This window comes from Ambystoma mexicanum, chromosome 6q, assembly GCF_040938575.1.
Source record: "Ambystoma mexicanum isolate Mex_15411 chromosome 6q, UKY_AmexF1_1, whole genome shotgun sequence".
Taxonomy (NCBI): Eukaryota; Metazoa; Chordata; class Amphibia; order Caudata; family Ambystomatidae; genus Ambystoma; species Ambystoma mexicanum.
Genome location: NC_090937.1, coordinates 1646031492 through 1646044945, shown reverse-complemented (window position 1 = coordinate 1646044945; position 13454 = coordinate 1646031492). Strand labels below are relative to the sequence as shown.

Genomic DNA, 13454 nt, shown 5'->3' with positions numbered 1-13454 from the left:
TGGGAGGTCCTCAGGGAGGGCGACACCAACGGGTGAGACGTAGTATCCCCCTTCTTTCACACCTTTTCCCCATCCTACCAAGTAGGACATTCAAAACCACTGCCCCCCCTCCCACTTTTCTAACACAAAATGTTTTGCACGATACACCAGAGAATAGAGCCTGTTCCCAATACAAGGGTCAGGCAATTGATCAGAGTCAAAGACACCAGACAGCCCTTTCCCTTCCCCATGGGGATAAAAGGTGGAGAAAGTAAGCACAGTACGAGCAATGCAGACCGCACAACGAGACAGCTATCCACAACCGGCAGTTCAAGAGGCAGAGAAAGGCAGCAAATAGCGAGAGGCTGACGAGGAGAGACATGACCTTGCCCTTTTCGACAAAACCCTGCGAATCCTCCGCTGAAAGAAACGTTAAGACCGAGGACAATAGCCCAAGCCAAGCGGTTCATCACAGCTGGTGAGTCGAGGGGAGAGCCGATAAGAACTGGGCTGTGGGGAATGAAAGTCGCAAAGTGGCAAAGTGAGAAAGTTCAAAGAACTGTAAAATTGTAAAGAGGAGAGAAGCTGCTGAAGGGGACCGGCACCACATGGGTGCTGCTCTGAAAACTCTGCTCGATCCCCATCCGAGTAAAACAACAGAAACCAGAAGGCTGTAGGAGAGCTGCAAAGATATGTCAAAGTGGTCATACAGGAGGTCAAGCAAACTCCCCGTACATTCAAAAGCCTTTGATCTACAAACTATAGTGAAAGCAAGGGAAGTGAATCCCGTAAACATTGAAAGTGACTGTGAAGGTGAAGTGGGCATGTGTGAACCCAGAAGAGGGATGCTGACGAGAAGGGGAAAAGTCTAAAGTCACAAGAAACAGTGTGTTGACAAAGGTGAACTCTGCCAAGGGATGTCCACTGGAACTGTTTAAGAGACAATAAGATTTGCCAGTGAAGGAAAAGCCATAGTGAACCCGGAAGAGGGAGGCTGAAATCAAAGAGGGGTCAGCGCCTGGAAGAGGGAGACCTAAGGGTGAAACATCCTCACCCAAAGAAAAATAAGGAAACAAACTCTCATTTTGCTGAAGGAACTTTTGTTCTGTTGTTGAATACGTCAGGCGTTCGAAGCAAGAGACGTTCAAGAGAAACAAGACTGGACCATCAACAGTCCCAATAGTTTCAAGTGGTACTGTCGACTCATGCTGGGAGAGCTAGAGTGTGTACTGTGCTCCAAGATTCCCATCTTACCCCGTGCTCAAAACGTGGGGAAGGGAGATCCAAGCTACTGCATCCTGACATATTATTTGTGAGCACTTTTTTTTTTTAAATCCATCCCACGCACTTTTTGTATTAGTTGTAAGGTTTGGCAATAGGTTTCCTAGTATAGGCCCCTTTTTATTTGACACAACGCCATAAGGACTGCCTTATTTTCATTTGATGGTCAACGCTTGCTACCATCTTAGATTTAGGTTTAGATTAGGCGGTTTTCCAACCTTCATACAGTTTAATAAACACCCTTGAACTGTGATCACTCGTGTCTTTCTTTACTGTTGCCACCATGAGTTCCTTACAAAATGCTGTTCCTGAAGTCTGGGCAGAGGGAGTTGTTTCTGGTTCAAACACCACCGGAATGAATCAAGGTGGCAGGATGCTTTAGTGTGTTAGGTTATGTTACAATGTATTAAATGCACTGCAACGACTGATCTGGCTTCCTAGCTAACGGTGGTCAACATGCTATCAACAATGACCTATAGTTTTGCAATATAGACCTAGAAACCTTCGCATTGAAGAACAGAAAATGTCTGAGAAGGGTTCACAGAAGGATAGGGTGCTAGATCGTGCATTGTGCAAGCTTTGAATTCACCAGAGAAGGATTTCGTTTGAGGGCGGGGTAGATAATTAATAGTTTTGTGTTAGACGATGGGATGTGTATGGGGTGGGTGATTCTTACTGCGGATGGATCAGTGTAAATTCTTTGTACATTTGTGCTTTAAATGGAAGGGCGTCGCCTGATACAATATAGCAGAACTCACCAACACAGATGTAGTGTCCCTGAGCAGCAGCGATCCCTCGAGCAAACACAGCTTGAGCTGAAAGAGAAATGCAATCCGGTCACAAAACAAAATCCATATGCATTGTTATCTTAGGTATTATTTCAGAGTCCAATGCCACTATAGCAGCTTCTGAACAACCATTCAGAGCATTTCTGTAAACCCTAAACAGAAAATTGAGGATTTATTTGTAGGATCACAGTAGAAAGGCTGCCAGATACAAGAGGAGTCATAACAATTCTTGAAGTGCAGTCTGTGTTGTGTCACTGGGACTGCATTACATTTGACTTTGGTGCACTCTTGGTTCAGGATTATGACCCCAGTGTGTGCAGTTGGCGTGTCCTGCTATGTACCTGGAACCGTGGCCCGGAGCCAAGAAGTCAGCCCAATCACTCTCTAGCCCCAAATTTTCACAAGACATTTTCTGGGGATGATTGTCTTGAAGGAACTTCCCTCCCATGACATGGGGAGCAGAAGGCCCACTGACAGACATAGGAGCTGACACACAGGCACAATGGGCTGCATGACACTGCTATTTGTACCAACAAGGCGAGGCCCTTTTGTTCTGTTGGACCCCGGGTTGATTAACATGATTGTATTTTATTGACAGACACAATGCAGTACAAATTATTAAATGAAGAAAACCACATAAAAGTGAGAAAGAACAAGTTCAAAAACTACATAGGAGAGTTTGAGACAAGCGTGTAAAAGATGAAGCGTGGGGGGACAAGTGCACATCAAGGGGAAGAGAATTGCAGAGTTTAGGACCAGTAAACAACAAGAAGAGAATCAATATTGTGCATAGGGAAGCTTTGGGACAGGTAGTCAAAAGTGATTAGCAGAACAGAGAGACCTGGACAGACTATAAAATGATAGGAGAGAAGAGAGAGAGGGTGGAGCAAGACCATGCGTGCTTCTGTACGGATCTGGGTTGTTTGACCGAAATACTAAATTCTGCTGTGAATTGATTTGCAATTCAGCCAAACAACCAAATATTTACCTTTCACCTCCCCCCGCCCCCTCCCCTAATTACCTGCTTGGTCGCCGCCCCATCCCCTGCAACCTTGTGGTATCACATCCGTCTCTCTAACGCGGGTCATATCCGACGCTGCAGGGTCCCTTTTTCTTACAGTCCCCCACCTCCACATGTTTGGTATTTTTAATAATCGATTGAAGCTACGGGCCGAAATCGGTCAAATTGTACCATTCAATCGATTTTTGTCGGCCAGAACGGGTAGTACCCTTTTGTACACAATGGTGAGAAAGTGAAAGAGTATGTGATTATCAAGAGTCAGCCAGGAGAGTGTACGAAGTGAAGAGCAAACAGAGGAGCGAGGAGGGAGCAGGCAGAGAGTGCGGATTACAGAATTGAAACTGGATATTAGAGGAGCAAGGCGTAAGAGGGTAGGCCAAAAAGGAGGGAGGAACAGTAATCGAGGCAGAAGAGAACAAGAGTAGTGATGAAGAGTTTAGCTACATGAAAGGTTAGGTAGGGATGGGCTTTGCATATATTATCGAGTTCAAGTCAGAAGGACTTCACAATTGATATACAAGTCATTTATTACGTGCCTGTGTTTCTAGACATGAGAAGAAAATGTAGGGAGACAGAAGGACAAAACAACGATCTAACTAGGCCTTGTGCCATTCAGATTGTGCAAGTGCAGGGGGAGGGGGAGATGAGAAGTGCCAGGGGTCGGGAAGGGGGAAGTGCAACCAGGGCAGCATTGCTCTGAGTAAGTGCAAGGAGGCAGGGGACTGTAGGGCTACAGATACAGGCCCTAAGTGCACGGTAGGCCAGAAGGCAGTACAGGTGCTGCTGGTCGTGGAGAAGCCTGTTGTCCATAGGGTTCAGAGTGTAGCCAGGCAACCAGTCAGCGAAGCAAAGCAGACAGGTAGGTCAGCAAGGGAGGGAGAGAGAGAAAGCAGAAGCGAAAAGGAAGGTCTTTAGCTGCTTACGGAACCTGGGGAGCAAATGAAAAAGCAAAGTTGAAAATTGCTTCCAAGTTACAAGCGTGAGAGCTAAAGGAGAGATAGGATGGGGTAAGGAAATAGTGGGGAGGGGCAGAGGAAGCAGGGGGAAAAAAAAAAGATTTCAGTTTTTCAAGCATGGAGATCGAGAAAGTGGTAATTCATCCAGGTGCTTCCCCTGCACGTGCATGATCTCAATGTCACCTGGCCTCGTAGGATCGTTGTCTGTCTTCCCTTTGATCCCCCTCCCTTGCCTCGTCGCGCCTTGAAACACTTGTGTATAGGCACGTTATAAATGCCATATCAGATCATATATCATAACAGGACTGTTCCGCCAGAACACAGTAAGAGATGGTTGACTGGAGCTAGTCAGAAAAAGGAGAAAAGGAAACAAAGATTTGGGAGTCATCGGCGTAGAAGTGGGATGGCAAGGTGAATGAGGAAATAAGAGGATGGAGTAGTCGAGAGATGTCCAATGATTGAGCCATGAAGAAGAGGGTAGGTGGAGGACGTTTTGCCAGACTAAGAGACTGAAAATGAGCGACCATCAAGATAAAAGGAAAATCAGTGGAGAACAGAACCAGCGAAACCGAAGCAAAAAAAGAGTGGTAAGAAGAGTAGGCTGATCCACAATGTCGAAGGCAGCAGATAGATCAAGAAGGATAAGAACTGAGGATAGCTTAGAGCATCGGCCAGAGGGTTGGACACAGTGAGTAAGGCTGTCTCCGTGGAGTAAAGAGGTCAGAAGCCTGATTGAAAATGGGAGAGAAGGGAATTAGAACCAAGGTAAGGAGTGATTTGGGTATATCCATCCCGTTTCAGTATCTTGGATAGATAAGGAAGGGGAGAAATAGGGTGATAGTTTGAAAAAGAAGAGAGTTCAATGAGTGTTTCTTAAGAATGGGGATACTGGTTGGCCTCTTACAGAAGTATGGACAGATGGAAGTACAGAGAAAAGAATGAATGAGGAAAGTCAGGAAGAGAGGGTGAGGGGTAAACTTTAAGACTAGGGGCAGAAGGAATAGGACCATCCGGGGAAGCAGTGGGATGGGCGCTAGTAAGAAAGCAGGCAGTATCCGAGTCAGAGGGGAGAAAGTGGAAAAGGAAAAAAACAGGTTGGGTAACCGACAGAGAACAGGAGTGGGCAGTGGAAAGGGAGGGACAAAGCTTAGTAGCCTTGTCAGTGACGACTATAGCAAAGTCAGTAGAGGTAAACGTGCCAGACAAAGAAGGGTCAGGATTTCGTTGAGGAGACAGAAAAGAAAAGGATGCGGAAAGTAGGACAGAATAAGATCAGAGTAGTAGGTTACTTTTTGCCAAGAGAATGAGGAACACAAGGACTAAAGATTAGACAGATTAATAGTGGGTGGGTCTTTTTTCCACTTCCACTCCAGCCGATAAAGAGAAGAGTGGAGGGAGAGGGATGGGACAAGCATGTTTGCGAAAAGGGCAGAAAGGCCTAGAGGGATCAACTGAGCCAAGCGTATTTTGAAGCCCAAGATTGAAGGAAGACAGAGCTGCTTCTGGAGAAAGAAGAGAAACATCAGCAGGAGAGGGCAGAGAGGAATGTAGAGGAAAAAAAGGTTAAGGGATTGAAAGCAGAGAGTTCACGATGCATGCAGAAGGTGTAGGAAGAAAGAGGGGAGAAAGGAGGAAAAGTAAAATAAAGAAGCAGGTGATTAAAAGCTGGGAATGGAAGAGAGGTAATAGATGAAGATGAGAAAATTAGGTCCAAAATGGGACCCTAGATGTAAGAGGGAGGGGAGGAGAGCTGGAAGAGATTATAGGAGTTAAGCGGAGGAAGGAAAAGAGAAGAGGAATGGGTGGAAGTAAGATGGAGAATGAAGTTCTCAAGAAGAAAGAAATGGAAAGGAAGGGAAGTAAAACAACAGACAGAAGAGAGTCGAAATCATAACAAAAAGGAGGAAGAGGTTCGGGTGGGGATATAATAAGGAGTGTAAGTGGAGGTGGATTGAAAAAATAAATAGTGATATTCGAAGGACGAAAAGGAAGGAAGAATTAGAGAACAGGGAGCAGGTATGAACGAAGAGTGATACAAGATACCAGTATCTCTACCACGAACAAAGGCTTGAAGGGAGTGAGAGAAGTAAGTGGCAGAGCAGGAGCGTGAGGCAGGGGTAGTAGTGTCTGACGGGGGAATTCAGGTTTCCGTAATGCAGAGAAAGTGTACGTTGAGACAAAAGAAAGTATCTAATATTGAGTCAACAGACAATAACTCAAAAAACAAGACACCCACATAGGGAGGAGATAGATGCATTAGGTGATGACGTATCATGAACAAGTGCATTAATTGGAAAACGGACCCACCTACCAGAACACGCCTTGGGTCAATTGTGCAATCAGCACATGTATAGCCACACGCCCCCTGGTTCTGTGGATGGTAGGACATTGTTACAGAGAGAGCTGTATTATTTTACAGAGAGGAGGAAGGACTAGAAGAGAGTCAGAAGAGGAGTATGTCAAGCCAAATAGGCAAGCAAGATAGAGGCAGGTAACACATGAGAGGTGTGTGCCCACTGAGCCACACCACAGAACAGGCTAGGTTAAAGGGAAAGGCTAGACTAGACAGCCTGCTAGTAAACTGGGACAAAAGACTGTCGGGAATCAGGCATAGAGTAGAGCAGTTCAGCAAAAGCCAGCTGGGGTTCTAAGCCAGATCTTGGTTGCAGCTGTCGGGTCACCAGCCCAACTAAAGAATCTTGAAACATTTGAGAAGCGAGACAGGTTGGTGGAGAAAAACCCCATCTAGAAGTGTCCAGAAATGAAAAGACGACCCCCCAGCACAATAGTGGAAAACACAAGCCTTTCTCCAGTAACACACTGGGGTAACCCTTGGGCCGTTGCAGAGTAATATAGGGCTTGCCACAGTAGCAGATCTGGGCCCACAACATCATTGCAAGAGCAAAGACAAATACCGACGCAAAGAGAGAGATCAAGATAAAAGCAAACACCTGTGACTGAAAGTGACGTCGAAGAAGTTTGGCGTGGGTGGATGCCTAGGACATTGAGAGTTAGATTAGGAAATGGAATGGAATCAGGACACCAATTCTTTTAGAAAAGCCCCTTCATTATTATTATGGTATTTATTGAGGGTGGACCTAGCTTTGAGAAGCAACAGAGCGCTTTACAGAGGTGTACACCAGTACAGAGGCATAACGGAGCCCTTTTCAGATGGAACAACAGAACAGATATACAGCGGTGGTAGGAAACAGAGGGGTGCAGAGGAGCGGTGCAGATGTACTGGGTGGCGGGGAGGATGGTGTCTACCAAGTCAAGTGGCGCGGGGGCAACGGGTTGGACTAGGTGTTGAGGAGGAGAGACTCCTTGAAGAGGTGGGTCTCAAGTTCTTTTCTGAATTGTAGGAGCGTAGGGGCGGGTCTGATGCCGACGGGAGGAGGTTCCATAGTCTTAGGGTGTCGGCAGAAAAGGCTCATTTTCTGGTCCTTTCCTTTTTGTAGCAGCGGATTTAAAGTCTGCATGTGTCCTGGCATGTGTCCGCAGAGAAACTCAGCATCTCCGGCGAGGTAGCTGGGTGACTTGCTGGCGACTGCCTTATAGATGATGTAGCAAGACTTGAAGGTGATTTGTGCGTGCAGTGGGAGCCAGTGAAGGTGGATGAGGGCCAGGATGATGTGGTCGTATTTGCGTAGACCCTAGATGAAGCATGTGACCATGTGTAGGAACTTCAGGGGCACACGGGCAGAGGAAGGGAGGCCTTCAAGGAGGGCATTGCCCCCACCAAGGTGGGAAAGGACCAGTGCCTGAACGGTGGATATATTCCCCATGTCCTCCCACTGTCACCTTTGTGGTGCCTATTTTGAATTATTCATCAATAACTGTTCCTCTAGACCATCATTACCCTGAAGCTTGGATAGTGCTCCATTGTATTTAAAAAAAAAAGCAAATGTGGGGCTTGACCAAGGACTGCCCACCCTACTCTATCCTAGGTCACTGTATTCTATAGGGAAGCTGCATAGCATACCCCATATGCCAAACATGCTGATTCAATGTGTGTCTCAAGCAGTACAGCCATAGAATACCCCTTCCTTTGTACCCAGAATAGAAACTGGTTATGCCATATTCTGTGGAGTGCAAGCATGCTCTCCCCCCTCCTCATGGCACATTCCAAAAGCCCAACCTGGATATACATCCTATTTAAAGTTTTTTTGATTTTGTATGGTGCAAGCCCATCGTATAGAGACTCATTCCCCTGGCAAGATGTTCCTGTAGCCGAGGAGGGAAGGATTTGTATAAAGACTTTACATGTCCACATCTATACTGGCCCTGCACGGATACCGGCTAGTGGCGCCATGGTTTATAATGGTATCCTCAAAAAAAAATAAACAACCTTATGATGCCTGCATAGCCGAAAAAAATAAAGTCTATCACAAACTAGGAACCCTGGTTAAAAACAGCATAGTACTTAGCTCTGAAGATAAATTGTTTTGAATATAAAATGTGGCATCTAAATACAAGAACTGGCATAAACAACATAACCCATCAATTAACAACTCAAACGGGTTTCTCCTGTTTGGTTGAAGTCGCATGATAGTAAACATTTCTGGGCCAATTTTAACGTCTATAAGGAGGGTGTCTCTGACTGAACTGAACCCTATTCCTGAAAACAAATGGTTGGAGTACATTGAGGAGCTATACTTCGATTCTGTAACAACCCTTGAATATTTAAAACCTGACGCTGCAATATCTAGAATGGCCAATTTTGACATTGAGGAGGAGTCATTGTTAAAGATCATTAAGAACCTAAAAAGCTTGCGTGCCCCGGGCCCCGAAGGCATACCCAATGTCGCATTAAAGGCTCACCCAAAACTTTGGGCACAGATACTTATATAAGCATATAGAATCAACTGGACTTATACCCCACAGCTGGCATAAATCCATCCTGGCCCCTATTCTCAAGAAGGACAACAGGTTTAACCCTCAGAACCATCAGTTATTAGCCATTTTGGATACTAGCCAAAAGATCTTCGCTTCAATCCTTTTGCGTAAACTTTCCAGGTGGGCCGACGACAACGCAATATTCAGTCCTTTTCAGGCAGGTTTTGTGAAAAATGATAATACTATCACTAATATAGGTGTCTTATTCCAAAAGGCGATATCTGTACGGTTGCTTTATGAACTTTAGCAAGGCTTTCAACCTTATCCCACGTGCATTGCTTGCGAAAAAACACAATGCCTGGGATATCGACGAGAACATTCAGTAGCTATACACCAATACATCGTTTACAGTTCAACTGAACCTTGCAGGTCTCAGTACTAAGTATCAAAACACCAAAAGTGGCCTTAAGCAAGGGTGTGTGTTGGGCCCGATCCTGTATAATTTATTTACAGTGGATCTGACCCTAGTGTTTCGATCAATTAATAACTTTCCACCTAGGTTTAACGGCGTACAGACACTGGCATTCTTACGCCGATATAATAATGTTCAACCTCACTACTATTGGCCTACAGCACTCTATTAGTGCCTTCGCGGATTATGCAAACGCTTTGGTTATTAATACATCTAAGTCTAAAATCTTGCATTTAAGGAAAAGAGTACAGATAAGGGGGAAGTTTGTATGGTACATTAATGGCATCCCCTTGAAAGAGTTGCTGAATATAATTACCTGGGATTTCCAGTTACTTTCAATCCTTGCTCAACATTTTAACAGGAAAATGTTGTTACTAAAGCTTGGTGAAAAAGGCTGGCAATAAAACACTATATTGTGCACCGCAGTGGTTATAACATCGAAGGGCTTTTGGAGGTGGAGGTGTACTGTGTAAGTATGGCAACCTCTATATGCTATGGCATGGTAGCCCTGAAACATAAGCAGATATCTTGTCTAGAACGGCTTGAAGGTAAACTCTTGAAAACCGTGATTAATGTGCCAAACTCAGTACCTGTAGAGGCCTTGCGACTTCAGGGTTAACTCACTCATGACATTATGGTATGTTCAAAGAACCCTGTTATATGCTAAATTCTTGAGCAGTAGCCAAGATTCAAACAACCTCTTCTTATTAATGGGTAGAAGTGCTGACCACACGGATAAAAACAGCTTTATCGTTGATTTAAAGAATAGTGCAGTAACCTTTATTGCTGAATTAAGTCTCGATCGAGATGTGTTAACAATGGGTCCCAAATTTGAAATCAAAATTTAAAAAAATTAAAAATAAATTTAAAAAAAGACAGCTAGGTGCTGGGACACAGCAAATAATGTTGAGAAGCTCTATGGTAAAGCTAGGTACAAAGATCTGTCAAGACAACATTTTAATAGCCACTCACCTTCTACTTATTTAACTAAGTTGTGCCCTATTTAGCTTAAACGTTTCATCCTTTATTTGTGGCTCAATTTATTACCTACCCATGACTTTGTTGGTGCTTGACTGAAAATCCCTCATGAGGATCGTCTTTGTTGACTTTGCCATGTCGAAACCGAGACTTGTCGCCATGTCTTGACCAACTGTACGTCTTTGTATACCTCTTACGTACGTGGTTATGTTGATTTTGTTACCAATATCGAGGATTGCTCAAGTGATCAATTTTAGTCTACTCCATTTGGTGCGTCATCAATTGTTATAGTGCCTGCAGCTTTTAACATATGGAAGGAAGTGCTGAGTATAAATTGTGATCTGATTGTACACATGTGGTGATCAATGTATTAATTTGTGTCAGGATAAGTGTGGTTATTAACTGTTTTACTGTTATTTTTTATGGTGTTTCCTTCTCCAGGTGCCTACAGTTTTGTATTAAACTAAGTGCACAATAAAAAAAATAAAGACTTTGGGAAAGATCCACATTCTCAACAGTTCCTAAGATTGACACCATCTCCAGGACGTTGTAGGAGAGTTTCATGTGGTGGCACCTCTCATGTCAAAACTTCTGGTCCCTACAAGAGACAATCCGAAACGTCGTGCCATAGGAGTGGGGTGATCTCAGAACTTTGGGTGGTAAGTTTTGAAATCTTTGTGAAGCTCTTAACGAACCAGAAATACAGTGTCCCTGGCTGCAAGCCATTGCTAAGGCTACAGAACAGCACCCCCATATGGTACAGGCAATCAGCATTGGTGAGGAGATTCACCAACAGGTTTTGTACATGTCCGAGATTCCTTTAGTAAATTACATCAGCTCTTTCCAAAACAAAGTTTTACTCAAAGCAAAGGTGAGATCAAGGCTTCCATGAAAGGTTGGATGTCTGAGAGAGAATGAAATTCCTTCCTTTTTCTAAGGCATTTGAGGGTGAAGCTGCCATCATCGAGTTGACATGGCCTTTAAAGGAGAAAGCAGAGCCTACGTGGACACCAAAACACTTGACTGTTCTTGTAGAGTTGTGGCTGAAAAGGATATGATGTGGACAAGTTGACCTTAAATTGAGACGGTCCCTTTGGGCCGCATGCTGTCATTCTTAGATTAATATGATTATTGGGGAGCTTTGGACGCCACATGCTGATCTTGGAGTTCTTTGGAAAGTTTAATGGCGTCATTAGGGAAAGGCCCTAGCGTGGTTCAGGTTTGGCAGGAATCGTATCGCGGGATGCAGTGAGAAATCGATTGCTCGGAATACATTTCAGCCAGCGGAGAAAGGGGAAGCAAGCCTGAGAAACACACTGAAGATGGAGGAGGATATTTTGGTAAGCCCGCTGCTATTCCCAGGACTACCAGGGTAGGGCAGTTGTTGTGACCCCAGGATTTGTTGATGACTGTACACCAACAAGACTAGAGAATACAAAACAGACTGCATTGGATTCTGGTCAGCACTGAGAAAGCATTGTAGCTGAGATTCTTGCTCTCTCTTAAGAGAGTCACACCAGAGTACCTTCTCATTTTTCCCCTTTACGCTGCACATAGTGCAAATCAGAACACGCAGAGCGGCAAGATCAAGAGCTGCACTTTCAGCGTCCCGATGAAACGGGGAAACTAAGCAGTTAATTCTGCTTTCCTAGTTGAACTTTCAGTGCATAGAACTAAATCGATGCTCTTTCAAATATGAAGATGTAATTTCTTGAATAACACAAACAGGTATAGATATTATTCTATTTAAATAACAGTGACAGCAATTCCTAGAGAACTAGGAGTAAGATGGCCACAGGCATGAAGGTCAATAAGGTAGTGTTCAGTAGTGCATCATATATTTTTAGGACTTAAAAAAAACATCCAACATATGACCTTTCATGCCACTTACAGCTCCGGTCCGGAGGATCCAACCATAATTCGAAGTAAGACCACAGGGATGTTCACTTATTTGTCAAAACATATTATTAACAGCCACACTGTAAAACACAGACTTATAAATTCTTGACATTGACTTTCGATATCTTTGAAGTGCAAACAGCTGATCAGAGGTGGGAACTTAGTTAAATGAAAAAAACTTAAACATTGATCATTTGGACATATTGATCAAAGTGATGGATTTTGAGGGATAATGGTTCACAACCACGATTCAAGGCCAGAACAAGGGAATTGTGCCCTCATTTTTATAAATCCACACCACATACCAGTTAAAAGGTTATTCTCCAGTACATAGATATACATAGAATACAATACATGTTATTCTTAGCTACTTTGGAAGGAGAAAACAGAAAACCTGATGCAAGAACCAACCAATCAATGGAGAACATCTATATCACCTGGTCCGGCTCGATGCAATGTATATTCAGCAACACAGGTCAAAGAAGTATCACTAATAATGCAATTCATCTAACTGGTGTGCGCTGACGTGCGCCAGGACGTCATTACAGTAACTTAAACAGGAAGGAGTGGTTAACCAGACTAACCATACCTCCCTACATTGAGGGGAAATGCACAAGGCATGTTTTTTTTTATTAAAGACGTTTGCGATAAACAGTAATACTTTCATGTTCATGGTTTCCATATTACCACGTGCGCCAATGGAGATCTACATATGCAACATGGACAATGATAGTTTACAATAATCAGAGAAGGCAAGGTATTGAGAGAGGTTTTTCAAACAATATCATAAAAGAGTCAATCATTTGCAATTAATAGTGAAGAACTAGTGAAGGTTTAAATCACAACAAAGATTTAGTGTGAAGAGAAAAGAACAAAGAAGGATTCATTAAGCATTGATTTACAAATGGTATTCATTGTGAACTAAACAGAGCAATGTGGACATCTTTTTTTTCCTTTATTTTTCATCTCCCATTATATTTACGGTGTTCAATAAAGATAGCTTTGATGATCCAATTTGTATCATTTTGTGTTGATTAGCTGCTACTTCAGGAAACTTTAGTACACACGCGGGAACCCTGGTTGGATGGGCTGGTGATTAGCCTGAGCTTGCAGGAACCCTGGTGGGATGGGCTGGTGATTAGGCTGAGCTTACAGGAACCCCGGTGGGATGGGCTGGTGATTAGGCTGAGCTTGCAGGAACCCCGGTGGGATGGGCTGGCGATTAGGCTGAGCTTGCAGGTACC

At 43.9% G+C, this 13454-nt stretch overlaps 1 protein-coding gene across 5 annotated transcripts in view; it reads right to left on the bottom strand.

Moving 5' to 3' along the window:
* Positions 1-13454, bottom strand: part of WDR54 (WD repeat domain 54) — a 266084-nt gene that overhangs the window by 80176 nt on the left and 172454 nt on the right. For all 5 annotated transcript variants that reach the window (XM_069632450.1, XM_069632451.1, XM_069632452.1 and 2 more), the window contains exon 5: positions 2019-2075. In XM_069632450.1, coding sequence (XP_069488551.1) covers positions 2019-2075 — 57 coding nt within the window. The remainder of the gene's footprint in view (positions 1-2018; positions 2076-13454) is intronic.